This window comes from Chiroxiphia lanceolata, chromosome 19 (assembly GCF_009829145.1).
Source record: "Chiroxiphia lanceolata isolate bChiLan1 chromosome 19, bChiLan1.pri, whole genome shotgun sequence".
NCBI lineage: Eukaryota > Metazoa > Chordata > Aves > Passeriformes > Pipridae > Chiroxiphia > Chiroxiphia lanceolata.
Window position 1 is genome coordinate 3,627,640 of NC_045655.1, and position 20,309 is coordinate 3,647,948.

At 38.8% G+C, this 20,309-nt stretch overlaps 1 protein-coding gene across 1 annotated transcript in view; it reads left to right on the forward strand.

The window, feature by feature from the left end:
* Window positions 1–20,309, forward strand: part of B3GNTL1 (UDP-GlcNAc:betaGal beta-1,3-N-acetylglucosaminyltransferase like 1) — a 113,848-nt gene that overhangs the window by 25,953 nt on the left and 67,586 nt on the right. The window contains exon 6 of the mRNA XM_032706574.1: window positions 5,001–5,096. Coding sequence (XP_032562465.1) covers window positions 5,001–5,096 — 96 coding nt within the window. The remainder of the gene's footprint in view (window positions 1–5,000; window positions 5,097–20,309) is intronic.

Here is a 20,309-nt window from a genome sequence, read left to right on the forward strand (position 1 = left end):
GTCAGTCACAGCTGGGCTCGTCCTGATTACACCACCTTGACTTCTTGTTTTTTATATACATTCACTGAAGAAAATCCAGACTTCCTTGGCTTTTAATTACTCTCTCTTTATGTGCTGAAAATAAACGTGTAACATCCTTTCGTGGACTTTGGACTCGAACCAGTGTCAAAGGAGGATGTTTAACAGGTGTTCTTAAATATGGATTGCTCCAAGATAAGAACATCTGTGGAAATGGATATTCATCTGACCTAAAGGATTCTCTGGGGAGCCAGCACCATCAACATATTTTATAATTTTTAAGACATGCTTTAAATACACCAGGGTGTGTTTTGTATATTTACACCTAATGCAAATTGGGTGTTTTGAAGAACAGTTTCCTGCTTTGGAAATGAAAGGGAGAGGAAATATATTTTACTCCCTTCCTCCCCCAGTATATAATTTTGGAAGGATTTTAACCACATAAAACTATTCCTTTTGTTTATTTTTCTTTTTTTCGCTGCATTAAATGATGATCACTAAATCCTTCTTAAAGGAAATTGCTGTGTGGAAATGACTAGAACAAAAATAAGTAGGGTTTAGGGACAGCAGAGGTGACATCTACCTTTCCTTTACACATCAAGATGTTGGCTTGATTAACTAAAGCTGTCTTAAACATTGAGGATAACGTAAATAACTCTTGTTAGCTCTTTAGTTTAGGATTTTCCCTTCTGTGGGCACCCATAAACAGACTTATTGGGCAAAAAGGTGTCATGCCCTAGAGATAATCCTTCCTATATTACTTGTTATTTGAATAGTCTTTCTTACAGAACATTATCTAGGATCAGACGTTATGATACTTCTAATTAAAGCTTCACTAAGTAGTTAATTATGTTCTCTTCTAAGAGGAAGTTTCCATCATTCTGTCATATTTCTAACATGGAACTCAACACTGCACCTTCTTCCTCAGTGTGTAGAAGAAACTCTTCTACTTTACATAATCTTTGAAAGTTGCATTAGTTTTGTACAGGAAAGCTGTGGATTTTTTCATGCTAAAATGCATATTTTTTTCAATACCTGTTTCAGTATCAGTAGTGGTTGCTCAATTAAAAACAAAAACCCTTAAGATTAGGTTCCTTCAAATAAGACCTATTATATGAAGGACTCCCATGTGTTTGTTCACCCAGTGCCTACTGCCTTATGGAGAGTTTATGGGTTTTGCCTGTCTCTGTTCATTTTCTCTTTTTATAAAACAAGGATGGAAAATGCTGGTATAAAACTGGAGACTAATTAATTAATTTTTCATCCTCCTTTCCTCTTGAGTACAACGGGAGAGTTCTGACCCATAGGCTGCCTCCTGAATAAGAAAGGTTGGGGTAAAGGAAGTTGTAGTGATTAAAAAACCCAAAAGTGCCACATCTGCAGAAAGTGAGTTGGTTTTAATTACTGTCAACTCATTTCAGCTTTGTTTCCTCTCACCTGCTTCCTTTCCATTTGTATGTGCAAGGGGAAACTTAAAAACCTTAAATTGGTGAAAATAAGAAGCACCTCTACCTGAATATTGCATTTAAAACCAGCCTCTGCTGTTGGTACAGAGGGATGGGGTTTGTACCTATCAGATGTGGGACTGAAATCATCTTGTGTTTCAGGGGAACAATTTTGTAACTCACACAACTGTGACTGTGTGTGCTCATAGTGCCATTTAGTGATGTATTTAGTAATCCTGCCTAGTTCCTCAGGGCTTTGTATTAATCAACAAGTTATTGAATGTGCTCATTAAATCTATATTTCAGACATCATGGGTAACCCAGGGTTCTCTGACCGACTTAGAGCAACTGTTTCATGGAGAACCTTATTTTATATTGTAATTTGTACTGTTTTAATTGTATCATTGTCATATTGGATTGGCTTTATAGTTCTCTAACTCCTGAAAATGTTTTAAATGTAGTGCCATAAAGTACATAACTGTGACATTGTGAAGTGAGAGAGTTATTACAGGTGCTTAAACATAGACCTGTAATGTTATTTTGACATCTTAGGCTGTCTGAGACCATCTAGAGAGGGTTGGCAGCTACTGGTGGAATATTTGCCCACTTATTCCCACAAAGCTCATTTTAAGCTGTTTATATTTTTAAAATTTACTTGTATGGCCTTTCAGCAAATGTATTTATTGGCAGTTAAGACAAACCCACTATTTTATGCTTTTACTATTCTTTCCTATCACTGTCTCTTGCTGCAATAAAGTATAAATTATTTTCTATATTTTTTCCAGAGAGGCCAGTGCTGATTGCAATTAAATAAATAGCTAAATAAACTCTAAGTTACCTTTAATACATTAAAAAAATCATTGTCTGTCTAGAAAGCAAATTACCTCATCTGCTGTTATAGAAGAAAGGATTGTCATGATTTTCTCTCCTGATGAGTTTTGCTTTTCCATGAACTGCCACAGTCCTTTGCTATGAACCAGAAACATTTTTTGTTCGTGGGTCATGTTACTGCTTCCTATACAAGGAATATTAATACTGCACTTCCCCAAGTTTCCAGTTGGAATAAGAAATTGTATTGTATTGTATTTGTTGTATATCTTACATAGTTTAATCTTGGTACAGGTGTGTGCCAGTATACAGTTGGCATTTGCAATAATAAAAATAAACTTGTCTAATTAGATCAGAAAGTTGAAACTTGGCTGAACTATATTTTTGCATAGAAACTGATTCTCAAAATACTGAAAAGCATATTTATAATATGGAGTTTCTTGTACTTTCTGGAAGGTCTGAATGGGTGTAAAATAAGCCAGAAAGATTTTTATCAAAGTATTTTAAAAGTTGTGAAAGAAGCAACAGTGAGAAAACTTTCACTTCAATTTAGGAGCCAAGAAGAAATATTCAGTGAATGAATATAAAATCTCTGTGAGACACTGAGGAAATGTGGATCAGTGTGCAGTTGTTTCTGCTGCCACACCTTACACAGGGGAGCTGGAGGAAGCTGTTTGTACTCTAAATAATCTGATTTTCATTGTCTGGTTACATGAGCTGGGCTTCACAGACCCTCTATCAAAGACTCAGGTTGGTGGTGTTTATCTTGCAACCATAAGTCAAAAATCCCAGTCCTGAGTCAGAGTCCTGTTGGGAGAGAAATAGTGCAGCTAAAGAGCAGAAAGGTGTGGAATGTGTTTGGCTGAAGATCTAGAAATAAATTTGATTGCATAGCCACAATTTTAGGATTTGTCTGTAAAACACAGCTCCTAAGGTGGTGCCAGAAGTGGTCTTGAGTGATGTTGGTCCTGAAAATGGAAAGCGAGCAGGAGGTCTTAGGGGAGAGGGGAAAGCAAACATTTCACCTCTTACAGCGTGGTGACTTTGTGTTTGTAGCTATTTTCCTGTTGTGTTACAAAGTTAAAATGCAGCTGTTCCCAGGAACAAGCACTAATGCTGTATTTTATGTATTTTGATGTGATGCCATTGTAAATAAAGAAGGTGGTTAAATGATGCTTTATTATACCATCTCCTGCAGGAGGGAGGTCCTTTATGTGTCCTGCTGATGGGTTTGGTTCATCCATGAAAATCCAGTGAAAGGCCACCAAGAACACCAACCATGGCTGCTTTGTTCCTTTGCTTGCAAAGGAAGGAATTGCCAGGTTGTTATGTAGGTTTGGGTTTTGGAATGAGGAGGAGGAGTGAAGACAGAAATTCAACTTGCTTGTAAAAGAATAGATTTTAGGAATAATTAGAAAGCCTTTTGGAAAGAAACACTTTAGGTATGTGTGTGCATAGCACATTTAGGTAATTTTAAGAAAAAGCAAACTTAAAGCCACTCTTATGGAAGGCATTTTAGTAAAGTGTTAAGTATATCAATCCTTTTTCCCTCTCTTTCTTTAATTCTATATATGAAACAAGTATAAGATTGCTAAATGTGGATTAAATGTTCTATTGTCCAGATAATGAATGAGTTCTGTATGTAGTTCTATTCTTAAAAATAATCCTTGAAGAACAGGATGTATGTACATCTGACACAGCTTCTGTCAAGTTTTTACCTCTGTGGAGTGCCCCTATTAAAAACACCTCTATGAACTCTACTAATTTATATTCAATTTAAAAGAATTTTAGGTTAACCTTCTGAAAAGGTCTTGCTGTAATTGAGGAGTAAGTTAGGATAAGGATTGAAGTTTTCCATAATAATTCATCATTGTCATTGAGGAATATTTTCATAGTTCAGAGACATTCTGGTTTATTCTTATGGGATAAGCAAATCTTGCTTTCTTTTTTTTCCATGGTTGTTATTTGGACTGTATTTAATCATACTCTAAATGGTGATGTTTCATTGCCAGCAGTCCCCCAGCAAGGTCTCCTCGTGGTGTTTTTGTTCCCACATCAAAAGTATTCAGAACTGCACGTGCAGAATTCCAGCCTGGCTGCTCCCATCTGTGTGGGGTTTACAGCTCTGTAAATACAGATACCTGGAAGATTGAAACTTGCTGTGCTCAGTATATGCACTTCATTCCTTAGGGTGGAAAATAAACCAAGGAGGTTTTCCACCTGTTCTTGAACAGAACTTGATTATCTGAAGATTAATACAGTTTGGGGTTTTTTCCTTTCTTTTATATGAATTAAAAGTCATGTGTGGTATTGTGGCTTATGGCACTGTTGGTACAATTGTCTGGTGTTATTCAACTTCCCATTTTCATTTGCCAAACCTTAACTATTTTGGGTGAAATTTTGCATTTTAGATGTCTACATTCATCTGAAAATTTCAACCAAAATGGTTCAAATATTCCCCTCAATGAAGCTGTTGGAAAGACACTTCTCAATGTTGGTTTTCTAGAGACCCTCAGAGTCTATAACTAATAAACAATTGAGCAGAGCAACTGTGCCTTATGATATTATGGACATGAAAGGGGGGTAACAAGGAGTGTATAGATAATTCTTGGACTTGCCGTGTTTTGAATGTTTATTTTATGAACTTATTTTGTTGCCATGTGGGTGTGCAGCAGTTTACACTGTGGGATTTATCTCATTTTGCTTTAGATTGTTGGTTGCCAAGTCAGAAGAGAGCCCCTGGACTCCACTGAACGATACACTCGCTGGATCAATAACCTGACCCAGGAGCAACTTCTCACACAGGTATTTTTGTTCCAGCTGTGTCTGAAATTACAGCAGGAAAATACAGCAGGAGGTTTATTCAGATGGATTTTTTCAGTCATTAGCAATGCTTGATAACTTACTAAGGTTATCAGATTCTTGTATTTAAAGGCCAGTCTGTTTGATAAGAGCCAAGGCTGTGGTGCATGTGAAGGATGACTTCACACTGGGTGAGAGTGAAGCTTTCACTTCAGTTCAGTGTGGGCCTTCCATGTCTCACTGCTGTTGGGCTTAAGTACATCTGCTTTTGTGTTCTGATGATCAGGGATTTGTTTGTAAAAGGTGTGTTTAAACACAAAAGGAAAAAAACCTTTTCCTGAGAACGATTCCTTTCCCACCCAAGGTACCGACCACTCCTGTGTCTGTTTTAAGTTTTGCTCAGGATCATTTGAAAATAGCAGTTCTTCAGGCATTAAACACTGGGCTCATTACACATGTTTGTAAGTGAGATGAGTCTTGTGCAACTGAAGATGACAGTTTTTGGCATAAAGAAAGGTTGTTTCATTAGGCAGGAGGCCAGTGCTGAACTAAAAGAGACTTTGGCAAAAACAAGTTAAGCCGTGGAAGAAATCAATCCAGCTTGTGGGGGAATGTTGCGTGGAATATTGTAAGAAACCTAATGGATGGTTAGCAGAAAACATCCCAGCAGGCATTAAGATCCAAGTATTTGGGGTTGGGTTTTGGGATGCTATGGTAGGAAGACATTTGCTTTTGATTTCCCTGGATTAAGTGGCTGAAAAGATTAACATACCCAGTTTGTTAGACTTCATTATAAACTGTCTTGTGTTCCCCATTACCAAACCCCAAAGACATACTCACAGGCTCTTCTGGGCGTTGTAACACAGCAAGGAATCTACAGACCCTGTTTTAAAGTCAGTAGTGATGTTACAGTTCCCTGCAGTTCACCAAGGGAAAGCAATTGCAGGAAAAGTTACCCATAGAATATTTGGATTTGCCTTTGAGTATGGTATTAGAAAAAACAGAGATTTAATCTGGTGAGTTTATGTGACAGCAGCACCTGGATCACTGTGTTGGTGAAGAGAAGGAAAAAGCTGAGAATGTAAAAACTTGTCCTACACAGTCTGTAGTGTTTCATCTAAATAGCCACTGGATGGGGTCTTTAATGAATTAAGCTGAAAATGAAAAGGGATATCCTAATTTTGAGGTTATTTAAGGGAGGATATGAATAAAAAAGAAAACTCATTTTAAGATGGGGAAGTGTTTGTTCTGGAAGAGATGATTTAATGCAGTGGTTTTGATAGCAGGATGCAAATATGGTGACCTGGGAAGTCCCTTGCAATCTCATGTGCCTACAGATACCTCTTAAAGCCTTAATCAATCCACTATTTTTACAGATGATTTAGATTCACCAATTTTACAGAGATATTAGGAATTTTAAAAAATCCATTGAGTTTGGAACTAGAAGGCTCCATAGCAGAACTTGTGCGTGCCACTCACCCATGAGTTTATTAACAAGCTCAGATTTATAGAGTCACACTATTTGTGTGCCCCTCACTGGTTTTTAACACGTTACCTGCTCTCCACCAGACTTAAGGCAGGAACAGCAGTTCCTCAGAGACACCACATTTCTGAGAACTGTATGGAAGTCTGAAGCTTGGAGAGGTTGTGCTGCACCAGCTGTAACTTGTTTGTTGTTAAGCACCACAGAACCCCCTCGGAGGGAGAGTTTAGGTGCCCAATCATGGGACAAGCTTCAGCTGGGGCACCAGGCTGGGGCAGCTGGGCTTTTCTGGCTCTGCTATCACAGAACTGCTTGGTCTCCAGAGCATGTCAGCACTTCTCCTGCCTTTGTGTTCCCTTCTTCTGGTCAAGAATTCAGGTAGGGGGATGATTATTTTGGTTTTTTCTTGCTCAAAAAAGTATGTGGCTGAGGAGGAATTGGGAGTAAAAGCCCTCTCAGCTGTGCTCTAATAATCAGGGTATGAATCAATTATGTAAGGTTAGGCCTGATTTGTCCCACTCCATACACTTTATTTTGGGTGTGCTTTTTTAAACTCTCTTCAGAAAATGAACCCCAAGAAAACACTAATGATGGACCTGTGCTAATGGATTTGTACAATCTCTGAGAGGAGCATCCTTCATGGAATTCAGGAAGATTTGCTTTAATTTACAGCATGTTGTCTCCAGCAGTTCCTTGTAGTGAAAGAATGCTCAGCTTTTTTGTAGCTGCCTCTGTACTCGATGCCCAGCTCTCTTTCCAGCTAATTCTGTCTTTCTCTATCATGCACATGCAGATTATTTGGGAAGTAAATTGGGAAAACATTAAAAAAGGAAAAAGAGCCAGTTGTCAAGATCGTGTCATCCCCAATCATAATATTCCTGTTATTGATCAAACAACATTGGATTTCTCTACTGGCCAGTGCCCAAAGCCCAGTTTGGGAGGGGTGGGTGGGAGCAGATATTTTGGTAGGTGCCTTCATATCCTCCATGCTGGCTCTGGGTTTGTATCACTTGAGTCAATACCAGATTTCTGGATCAAATGTCCATCCCCTGTCCTCATGCTGAGAAGATCATTCAATACAAAATACTGCCAGCATTTTAACTTCTCTTTTCCCTTAGCCCTGGCCTCTTGATGCTTACTCATCCGTTAAATGTTTCTCTAAACAATTATACTGTAACATTCCAAAGATACTTTATGGTATGCGTGAAAATTCAGAATATAGACCCTAGAGAGTGTGGGGGGACTGGCAGAGTACAAAGAGAGCATGGTAATGAAAAAACCCTAGTTTTTAAAAGATTAATATTTGCTTTTTCATGGTTATCTTGTGTATAAATGGTAGGTGATTAAAGCAGGCTTTTATAGGTATAGTGATATAAGCCTTAAAATACATGTATATGTGTTCTGGTAGACTCACTCTTTCTGGCCAAGAGTGGAAAAACCAATTAAAAGTGGATAATCTTAACTGTTCAGTAAGAACAGAGCACAGTGACAGGTACAGGAAGAAAATGAGTAAACAAATTAAGAGAACTGACTGTTTTGATGTTGGAGTAAGTGAAAAAAATGTAGATTAAAACTAATCCAACAGGATATCCGAGCCTGGACTGTGCTTGTAAATGTGACTGAGGTTTGATCATGCAGCCCTTCTTGTATGCTGGAAATTTTAGTGGGCTGTGTAAGTAAAAAGGTCTGAATGGTTTTATGGTTGGATTAATTGCACAAATATTTATACAAGTAGTTTTTAGGGATTGTTGGAGACTGTAAGGAAAAGAGCTGAGTTCATATCCACGTCTGTTAAATCACTGCCTTAGCTTAGTTTAGTCTCCAGCCCGTGGAGTGTTCTGTTCAGCCTGAAGCATAATTCCATCTGACCTACCATTTTTTCCTCCCCAAAGACAAGAGTCTTCTCTGCTCTCATATGGTTGTTCACTTAGAAAGCAGACAGCAAGTCTAGAGTGACACATGAGGAGACTCCTGCCAAAAGGAACGGGCCTGTGGATGATAAGACTGGACTGTCCTAATGTAGATAAATAACAGCCTGTACAAACCACAGTTGTGAGTGTCTGTGTGACTTCCTGATACCTGCTGGCCTTTGCAGGTTATCTCAGAGCTCTTCTTGTTGGATAAATCTGGAAGTTGTCACAGGTGATTTGTAGTTCTTAAGAATAATCTCTCCCAACCACCTGACAGAAGAGCAATAATTAAGGTTATAGTTTTATAGCACACGCCTTTCTGTTCATTCATAGGTTTAAAAGCTGTGCTTCTCCACTTAGTAAGTCTTCCTATACCAGAGTTTAATTAATATTTGATAAAGATTCATGCTTCAAATCAGAACTTACTACAAATGCTCAGTTTGGAAATAGATCCAGCACTGTGGTTGAGTCAGAGCATGTAGCTTGTTTTTTAAAGCAAGAAGGACCTGACAGCTTGGCTGGACCCTTTCCATAAATTCAGTGCACTCAGTATTGCATTGCCATAATGTGTCTCAATAGGCATCTTCTTAGTGCTCAAAAGCTGGTAGGAATAGATTGTAAGTAAGATGAATTTTCCAGGTGGGCCACAGATTGGATATCTCTGGCACAGAGCATCTGTTTTGTCCACTTGCAGACAGAAAATCCCACTTTTTTTAGTGCTTGAGTTGGTTGTCGTCGTGTCAGAACTGAAATAATCATTGAGGCAGCACTCAGAAAGGGGATGGATGTGTGCAATGCCTGATGTCTGGTTATGTTAGTAAAGGCAAAAACTGGACAGAGGGAAAGGCTTTCTTACTTAAAAATGAATAAAACATGAAAAGGCTGATTGAAATCCCCTCCACCCCCCCATCTTTGCCACTATTAATGGCTCGCTTGTGTTTGTTGTCTTTCAATAAAAAGATACTCAACACTTTCTTGGGATTTTTTTTTTCTGGTCACCATTTCCTCTTCTTTCACCCCTTTTAGCTAAACAATGTGTAATTAATAGTGAGGTCCTGATGCTTTAATGAATGAAACAGCCAAAGTCCCAAACTGGTTATTACAGCAGATTTTAGTGGTTTATATGGGGTTGAGCCTATAGTATATAAAAAAAAATCAACTGGCTGCTTCCTTTTGTGGTTGATCCTTGTTCTCCTCTGGAGGAGAATGAACCAAAGTTTCACAAGCTTGACAGTGTTTATATTTACATGTGAAAATGCGTGTCAAAGGGTTCATGGAGCTCTAGAAAGTTTAATGAGAAGTGGCTTACCCACATCTGTGAACTCAAAGCACAATTAGAACTTCCCAGTGAGGCTTTATGTAAAGGCAGCTCAGGGTCACATATTTTGAACTTAGAAACAGGTTTGGAGGAATTCAGAAACGTATACAGCTTGTGCTTTGTGTGTGTGCAGTTTTGCATGAGTTTAAAGGTGTCCCATAGGGGGAAGGAGTGTTGAATAACTGGGATTTTTCCCCTTCATATTTTGTTGGATGATTTGCATGCTTAAACAAGGCTGGAATGTGCTTCCTAATACATGGCAATGTTTAAATGGAACAGAAATATTATAATATAGTATAAAAGCAACTTGTGACTGCAGTAAGTTTGGCTTTATTCCAAACAGTTCTTGATGAATGCAGCCTTACAGCAGGATGGATCCTTGTATGGCAGGAAAAGCATGGTATGATTTTGATGGACATAGAAATTAAACAGATACAAAAAGTTCTCCTCTGATTTGAGCTACAATTTGTTCCAGCTATTTTCTTGTATTTTAACTTATTAACCATGCCAATATGGAATGTAACATGTTTCCATCCTAAAATCTATTTTTCTTAGGACATTGGATGTAGGAGATGGACAGGTAATGCCAAGTGTAAAGGAAGACTGTCGACAGTTAAATTTTCACATACCCATAATTTGTTTTCCAAGTTATTATTCTCATTTTTATCTCTTCAATACTTTTGAAAATTACTTTGAAAATAGGGCAAGATGTTTAAATAAAATCAGGACTTAGTTGATAATGTAGGGCTGCAATTATGGATGTGTAACCAGCTAATAACTTCCTGTTTCTGAGTGCTCCACTTATTCTTGTTTGATGTTCTGTATTTATCTTATTGATGTGCTTTTTTTTTTGCTTTGTTGGTTTTTGGGTGTTTGTTTTTTACAAATAAACAGCACTTAAGTTTTGCTTTGGGCTTCTATATCAATGTCCTTTATAGCTTAAGGAAACTACACTTTTGCCTACTTTTTGATGGACAAACCCCAGTTTTTGTGTTAAAAAGGTAGATGAGATATTGAAATAGCCCTACCTTCCCCCCCCCCCTTTCAGAACAAGAAACCCACTACAAATACAAGTTTCCAACTGATTCAGTGATGTTTATTTTTCAGTTGGTCGTCCATATGTGAGAGCACAGAGCAGAAACACCCTTCATTTCCTGTCGTTTGCTTTCTTTGAATTTGAAAATCAAAGTGCTGATTCCACAAAAGAAAGGGAAATATTTTTGCTGTGGCTTCTAGTGTAATAAAAATTACTGATTTCAAACGTATTTTCTCTGCAAGGCAGCTCCCTATTATGGCCTTATATATAAAAAAAGCATTTCTTTGTCTCTGGCAGCTGGGCACTGAACAGGTTTTCACTGTTTTAAAAATTTTGTATGAGCATGAGCTAAGCACATTCTATTTATTATTGGAAAACAACTTCCTTTTTTGGTCACAGGTTTTAGTGATAAAAGTACTGGGCCAGATTTTCAGGAGAGCTCAGTAATTTCCATGGTAATTGGAGTGGTGAGTGTGTGAGTGTGAGGACACCATATCCCGTAATAGGCAGTAGGTCCCAAGGCCAGTTTGATCTATCAAAGTTAAGATTTTGTTCCTTCATATTATTTTTATACTGACCTCACCCTGCCATGTTTGGCATTTGTCTCTACAGTAGTTGTTGCTTTTCTGATTTTCTGACTACTTAAGGAAGTTGAATTTTAAAATATTTACATCCACCGTATCCTCTCAGAAGTATTAACAATGTATGTTATACTGTTATGTTTGAAGGTTTTTTTTTTCCTTTCTGTGCTGTAAAAAAAGCCAGATTTGTATCCAGTCCAACAGCTTTGGAGTATAAAGATCTAGATTTAATGAGTGATGATTAGCTCAATTGGTTAGAGCACAGTGCTAATAATGCCAAGGGTGTGGGTTTGATCCCCGTAGGGGACACTCACGAGCTGGACTCAATGATCCTTGTGGCTCCCTTCTAACTCACAATATTCTGTGATTCTGCAATTTGATTTTGATTGGTTTTTTCCTTAGTGCAAGTGTGACAAACTGGGATGTGGCATTTTTATCCTGTTTGTACAGCCTTGGCTGTGAGTAGAAGTTCTTGAGCCGAAGCTGTGCAGATTAAAATCTTACAGCGAGCTTGTCAGGGCATTAACTTGGATCAAGTGCAGCTGTGATTGGTGTGTCCTTTTTCATAAAAAACCCAGATATTTGTCTGTTCACTTGTGGCAATTTCATGATCTTAAGGGCGAGTGGCTCATCAGGTTCCTCCAGAAGCAGAGGTTTTATGCATCATTTCGAGAACCACGTGAAGGAGGCAGAGGGGGCCTGTGCCCTGTGAGATGGGAGAGCCAACCCTTCCCAAAGTAGAACATGAACATGGAAGGGCATGGGGAGCACAGTGAGGAAGGAAATGCTCTTGGATCTGGCTCCTGGTGTCACTGCTGGGCCTGTGCCACCTCTCAGGGTGAGCTGCTTTCTGTGATGGGGGTGGGTTCAACCTTTTGCATCCCTCGCAGTGACTGCTCCCACCGTGCAGGAAAAGGCAGCAGAGGAGGAATGAAAACCCAGCAGTTCCATACCCTGAATTTTACAAGTAGAATTCTTTAAACTGAAAATTCTGATGCTGCTGGCAGGCAGAGTAGGAGGGCTTCGTTCTTGCTGCAAACTATAGTGATTTCTTCAGAGCTACTGAAACAGAAAAAGCAGATGTTACCAGACTTCTTTTATTAGGCAAATTAGCCACCATTCATTTATGGTGTTGAATTTATTGGAGTAGATCTTAGTCGTTCCTGTCAACACAAAGGATAGGTGTTCAGAAAGTTTGTGCAGTAAAAGGAATTATTATTTTCAGGTGTATAATTTCACAGCGTGCCAAGAGGTCTGTATTTATCTTGGATAATTCTTTGCATACCTGTACTGTAATAATGTCAGAATGAAATAAATATAGTCATGAACATATTAATCTCAGGGTTATGATTATTTTATAAAATCATAAAGATAAATTAAGGCAAACTCTTGCTGTGTAATGAATGGGTCATTTTTTACTTAAAAGAATATTTTTATCTTTATAACTTTGGAGGATATATTTAGCCACTAAAGACAAAATAAGTGTACTGTCTATAATGTAGCTTGTTAAGATTGTTTTTTGTTTGGGTTTTTTTTTGCTTTGTTGGTTTTTGGGTGTTTATTTTTTACATCAGACTGCACATGTTATACAAATGCTCCTCCACAGCCACGGAGCACAAACAGGCTTCTGGACTAGATTTACTTGGTCTGCCTCTGGTTTGATTTTTGTCTCAGTTAATGTGTGTGTTCTCAATTCTCTTCTCTGTCTCTCATTCCCTGTCCCTTTTAAGCACCTTTGCAGCAGAATTATGAATTCTTTGGAGCAAATTTTCATGCCTGTGTCCTTTGTTAAAAAATGAGTGAAATAAGGCCCAAGTTTGTGCATAATATCACATAATAGTTACTCTGACTTTTTTATACAACTTAATTGAAATCTATTTTCAACACACATACCAGAGTTACGTCTCTGAGACCCATCTGTTTGACACTGTGTAATTTAGGGGGACTTTGGGACTCTATGGCCAGGTCTTCTATGTTTTCTTTCGTGTGTCCTAAACTTTTTTGCCATTTTCCACTGCAACTTTTGGAACTGGTTTTTATGGCTATGACAACACTCAGCAGCTTTCACTTTCTCACTTCATTCTCAATTTCATCTCTTCCCCCATATAATTTTGTCTTTCCCTGATGCTTCACAAAAGAGCCACAAGTTCACCACATCCCTCATTGCCCATTCATTTTGCAAGGAGCAGATTCCTTAGTAGTTTCCAATGAAGAAATTGAAATGTAACTACCCACGAGTCCAAGAAAGCACCAAATTAATAATATCTTCAGGAGAAAACAATCCTGTGTCCAGGAAATGCTCTATCATAGAGTCAAGGCCTCGGGGGAAGGAGATAAATTGGTCACCAGGTTGGCAATTGCATTTAAACCATTTTAATGTTCCTGAGACAAACCAGACTGTGATAAGCAGTGCTCATACACTTTGACACACTCCACTTGGAGTCCTGCCAGGCCAGCAAGGTAACACTGAACCCAAGCAGGAAGCAATGGAACTGTCACAGCATTTACAGCTGGGAAATTGCAGAGAAATCTCAGCTTTATTATCCTAGAAGGCAGAAAGAGAGATAAAGAAGTCATTGCAGTGGACCTGGGTGTAGTGTGTGTTTCAGCAAGACACTAAAAGGGCCATTTTAGCTTTATGTTCTCATTGTTCTTTTCCTTCTGTGCATTTCCTGAGCATTTAAGCTAAAGGAGAAAGGATTTGGGGTTTTATAGTTGTGTCCCATATGCAGCCAACAGTCAACCTGTGCTTTGTGTAGGAGTCAGTCCAGGAAGCCTTGTCACAGTGTGTTCTGGTCTGGGAAAACTGAGAATTACACTGGCAAGGACTCACTCCCCTTGTGATTTGTTCTTTAATTACTTCTGTTTCCAGTCTTCCACTTCTCATCATGAAGAGTAGCATTGCTAATGAGGGCTGCAGACAAGCCAGTGGTGATACATCTGTGCATCTCCCTTTTTCCTTGCTCCTCTTCCTTTTTTAGCCAGGCCTGGTGACCATCTTAGACTGTAGTAGGGCCATATCCCTGTAGTTTTGTTCATATCTTTCATATTGGCACTCTGCTATTAGAAATAAATAAATACCTCCGGGATCGTGAAATGAAAATAAATTAGAAACTGCTCCATTCAAGTGCTTGGCAGTCTTAGAACCCCTGATGTCTCACTTGAAAGAGCAGGAAAGTTGAGTTTTCAAGTGACAGTGTTGCTAAGCTGTCCTCACACGTGTTTCTTCTTTTAGATGAAACTCAGGTCATGTTGAATGTGTCCATTGTACAACTCCATCCTCACTTTTTCCAGGGCAAGATGTTTGAGTTGAGATTTGTTGTGCTTGGCATGAATCAAGCCAAGGAATCACCTCTCGTGGAGAGTTATATGTCACACTAACATGGTTAATAATGAAGAGATTGATACAGAATATGAAGTTTGATCTAAGATACATTCAGATGGAACATGCTCATGATTCATCAAAGTGGACACTTGAGGCAAGAGTTTTTAATTGGGTGTCATCTCTTGTACTGCTGGACCTCAGGAAAGGACAAAACAATGAAACAGTACTTCTGCTATTAAGATAAATAAACAGCCTGTGTAAGGATGGAAGAGAGCAAATTTTTGGTAAGAAATACTTAGTCCTGGACTCCTGGATGACCTCAGGGGAAATAAGATGATGTATTGCAAAACTACTCTTTAATAGTTTTAAACAAAGGTGGAAGGTATCTACAAAATCAGAACCTCTGACAGTAAACCTTTTAGGGCAGAAAATCAGCTGCTATGGAGCCCACACCATGGGCTGGTGCTCTATTTGTTTACAGTGAAAATGATGTGTTATCTCAACTGCCAACATTTATTTGGCCACCTGATTTTAGAAAGTAATAGCCAGCAACATTAGCTTTTTCTACCCACCCTGAGTTGCACTTTAATGGCATCTTTCAGAAGAATTGAAACCTTAGAGTAAACCAGGCCCCCTCTTAATTTCAGTGTCAGATTTGGCATTCAAGATTAAAAACAAACAAACAAACCAAACCAAACCAAAGCCAACAACCTTTGGAGTCAGTAGGAGAGATTTTTTTCGTGTGTGCCATGAAATTATTCATCGATCTGCAGAGCAGATGTTGACAATTACAGGAGAACAGAGGCCGGTCTGTGGCCGGCGAGCTCCGCTCCACGTGGGCAGATCAAGGCTCAAGGATTTCCTGCCAGGGCCGGGCCTCGGCGAGGGCACTTTTTGGGGGCTGCAGCCCAGTTCACTTGCACAAAGTCACTTTTGTGTGGCCTTGGTTCTGTCTCTGGGCTGAAAGAATTATTACTGGTGCTCAGTGTTCTGGTCTGGGAGATCTGTGCCTGTTGAGGCAGAACTAGGGGTTAAAAACTTTTTGTGCATTTCGTGTTTCTTTATAAGATGTTTGTCTCCTCCTTTTAGAAGGTGCAGGACAGCTGATCCATTCATTTGCTGCAGGAATTGCCACTGTGTCGTTTCACATTTTAATTCTTTTAGCTTGAACTATATTTAAAGCACAGTCCCTCCAAAATTTTAATATAATTTTATACAGGAACTTAAATGGGAGCAATTGCCTGCAAATTAAAAAGGACTAACTATTATCCTTTTGCCTTCAGAACAGTTTTCCTTGAAATTCTCATGATTGCAAGTGACATGGGGCATCTCCTCTGTTGACAGTGTTGCTTGGCATGCTCATGTAAATAGGCATTTTCCAGCAGTTAAAAGAATTTTAACTGTAGCTCATTTTGTTTCAGACTGAGTGGGGTTGTTGCAGTAATGATGGTGTTGGTGCCACGTTCAACGAATTCCCATTTTCCTCTTTGCTGGTAGAGCTGTATAAATAATCCTGTGTTAGGGATGGAAAATTAATAACACTTTTGTCAGCCAAGAAGTAATTTTGATCTTCAAGTTTAACAGGTGTGGTCAGTGATGGAGGAAACATCCCCTGCCCTTTTGGAGGCCAGGAGAAGAGGAGAATTAACAAAACCAGCGTAGTGGAAGGACAAGAAACTTTGTGGGCCTGGTTGCTGTTCGAGATCAGAAAGATGGTTCCTTGAACTGGAAACAGAAAAAAAAATTCTGGTGTTCTGCCATATGTTAAATTCACTCTTTCATGGCTTTTATAATCAAGCCGTGGCCGTGGAATGTGAGCACGTTAATGTCAAGTCCCAGTGATTGGGTCTGTCATCCTGCTAGTTGTGTTCAATGGAGGATGCCATTGAACACAACTAGAGCATTGATAAAATGACAAAAGCAAAGCATAAAAATATTTCTTAAATGCCTGAAACAGTATCCGTAGTAAACACATGTTTTGTTGTTCAGGAACAAGGAATTACTTTCTGTCTGACAGGACAGCACGCACTTCACCCAGAGCAGGGTCCCTGGGACAAGGATCTGCCACATTCTTGTGGGACTTGAAGCTTGGGCTTTTTTTTTTTTTTTTCCCATCAAGTAGGTAATGTGAATAATTTTAGAATAAAGAGGAAGGAAGAAATTACATGCCTCAGTAGCAAGCATGTGTTCTCTGATACTTCAGTTTCAAGTTCTGTATTGAGGAGAGGTGAAGTCCAAAATCTCCTTTTTATAGCAGGAAACCAGGTGCAAGCAGCGAGACATAGAACTCAATTCAACTTGAGTGAAAATTATAACATAGCTTCAGCCCTAATGGCAAACTTAAAGCCACTGCTGGGGCAGGGCTTGTGCTAATTTGTTAGGAATAATACATAAGCAATGCTAATAGATATAAATTTTTAGTCTGAAAGAGGCCAATGCATCTGCTGTGTGACTGCAAGGGCAGCAGAGCCACGGGGGTGCAGCTGAGTCCTGTCCCAGGGAAGGAAAACTCACTGAGCAGCACCAGCCAGAGACTGACAGTCTGAGCCCTCTAAAAACAGGAACATTAAGGATTAGTAATGACAGTTGCCTGCAGCTCTGCTGTGTAAATGTAAAGCTGCCTTTGCCAGACCACTTATTTACCATAAGTCATGCCGAGGTATTTACCTGCAAATTAATGGAAAACTGTCAGTTGTTTCATATTGATTGTGGATCAATAGCCAAATATTTGCTGGTCAAGTCGGAATCTTTCCAAAATTACAAGATAAATAGTTATTTTGCAGCCTGATGTTCTATCTCAGTGACACTGGGACTTTTTGAAGCTGTGTGTAGGACTTTTGATGAATAGCCTGAAGTGCAATCTTTGCTCAGACCTCTTGCCAGAGAGCTCTATAAATACAAATAATAAATTTTACAAGGAAATAAACTTCTTTCTAAAAGCATAACATTTCTGCTACTGCTTCACAAAATCTGAAAGTTGTTTGAGTTTCCATCTGGTGTTTGTTATATTTGGTTAATTGTGGTGATTTCTGAAATGATACCTGTCACCACCATCAGCAAACCAAAAATGCTTCTTAGTGATATTTTTTGTGTCTGTTTATAATGATAAGAAAAATAACAGGGTTTGGCTTTTATAATTTCTGTCAAACCTCTTTTTAAAGCAAAAAGATATTGTTTGGATGTTGTGTTTATGATAACATCTGTGACTATCTGTAATCATGTGGGAGCAACTGCCAAAGAGAAGTAGCTTATCTGCCTTTTACAAAAAAAAACAACCCAGAACCTTATCCAGGCACAGTTTCCACAATTGCCTTTTAAAATGTGTTTTCATTGTGCCTCTCTGAATTTGAGATACTTTACCCAAGGAATTATGCTGCTACTCCTCCAATAATCTATAATAATTATAGTTTTAGAAAATCAGGACATTAACAAGACTGTGCTCCAGGTATCTGGTCCATTGGGAGATAAAGAGCTGTAATTTTATCAGAGTCTTGAGTTTCAAGAGAGTTGCACAGACAAGTTTGAGAACACAACTGAAGAATATTTAGTCATTATTTCAGCTTCCTGTAGCTCTGAAAGGCATGAACTACTTCATTAATCTTAGTGCAGAGCTCTGGGGGGAGGGAGCATGGGGGAATCATTCAAACAATACTTGGAAAAATTCTTCCACTTCTCCTAAAACAAGGATTTTGTGGGCTCAGGGCTGTGGAATTGTCTTACCCTGCCCTGTTGGGCAGATGTGTGTTTGTTCTGGCGTTAAGTGGTGTGAAATATTTACTGTTATTTCAGGGCTTCTCATTGTCAGGAATTTACAAATAATGGGGGCTGATATAGGTGCCCAGATATAGCCTGTGGATGCAAATCTCTTGCCATTTATAGTGGCTTTACGTATCAACTGATTTAAATTCGGGGATCTTTTGACCACAACTTTACATTTGTTGCTGTTCATTCATTTTAAAAGACTGCATTTAGGAAAGGTGTTTGTTCTTAATCTTTTTGGGACTGTTACAGGGTTAGCACAGATTCATTTCAAATGCACTCATAGATGTGTTTGTATTAACTTGGAAACTTTATGCCTTTTTTTTTTTCTTTTAGAAGAGAAAATAGGTAAATGTCTCTCTTTTATGTTGGAATTTATCTAGATAACTACTATTTGTGTTTTGCTGTTATTCCTTCCTGCTTTAGCAAGTTTCAGGCTTCTGAATTTGATCTTTTAATGTCCACAGCTGTAGAAAATAAGAGAGTATGTGCCTGTGAAAGATGACAGATTACCAAGTAAGCCAACCAAACTGAGGTCTGGCAAAAATAGGAATTTCCAAGCAGGCTAGAGGTTTATTGGAAAGGAAGAAAGCAAGCCAATTTGAGTACTTTGCACAGCTGTTTTAACTGAGTTATTTCATCCATGTGATTCTATAGAATAATTTGATGCCAGAAGTAATGCATAATTTTTTTTTTTTTGCTTTGAATCAGTGACATACATAAAATTGCTTTCACGTGATCAAAAACTTCAGCATTTCAGAACAAAAGAAGCAAAAGTTTGTTCTTCTTGCATTAGTGAAATGCTGCAGCTCAGTAACAGCTACAGTTTCTGAATCATCCAGTAAACATGAGATTTTTCTGATCATAAATCAGAACTGACACTTTTTGGCCTTTCTAATGGTAAGATTTTTCTTATTTGCTAACAGTGTACATAATAAAAATCATGCTTGGAATTGAAGGGTGATGCTTTTAGATTCGTTCACTAATTAATTAAGTGAAAATTAAATAGCTGTCTAACTGAAAATGTCCTTTCTTAGATGTAGGTAAGCAGATACTGTGTTTATATTGTGCCTGTAGGTCTCTAGTTCTTGATTTCCAACCATCAAAAACGTGTAAGGAACCTTTTAATAATGTACAGGATGCTCATGCTGCAGTAAATGGGATGTGAGTCCTCCCAGCCCTGTGTTTGGAGATATCTAATGACAAAGAGAACACATTCTTTAGGTAGAAGTGCAGCAGATGCCAAACAGCTGTGAATCATCTGTATTCTGTTATGGAAGAAATGAGAACCTTTTAGCCTGAATTGAAGAACTTGTTTGTTTGTTTGTCTCAGGCTGGTTTAACCCTTTCTCTCCACTGCTAATTGCTGGTTGTTTATCTCCTTACCCTCACATTAACAAAGAATTCTCCTGGCTGCCTGTCCCTCTTGAAGGCCTTCAGATTATATCTCATTAGAAGTCAGTAAAAACAAGGTGTCAATTTAAAAGTCAGATCCTGTTTTGTCCCTGTTAATGTCACTTGACATTAAGTGCCCGTAAGTAGCTGACCTTCACACCCCCAACACAAACAACTCCAGCAATGCTCTGCCTTCTCCTCTCCAGTGCCACTGGGCTCTTGGGCCTTTGACACCCGGGGATATCCTGCTATTGTTCAGTCCCATCATTTTCTTGTCGTGCTGCTGCCCCTTCAGCATTCCCAGTCCATTTGGGCCATGGTTTTTCCTCCTTTGGCAAATGATTTCTTTGTATCCCCTGGGTTCATCCACTTCTCTGCCTCAGCCACCCTCCCTGCCAGAATTCTCTGC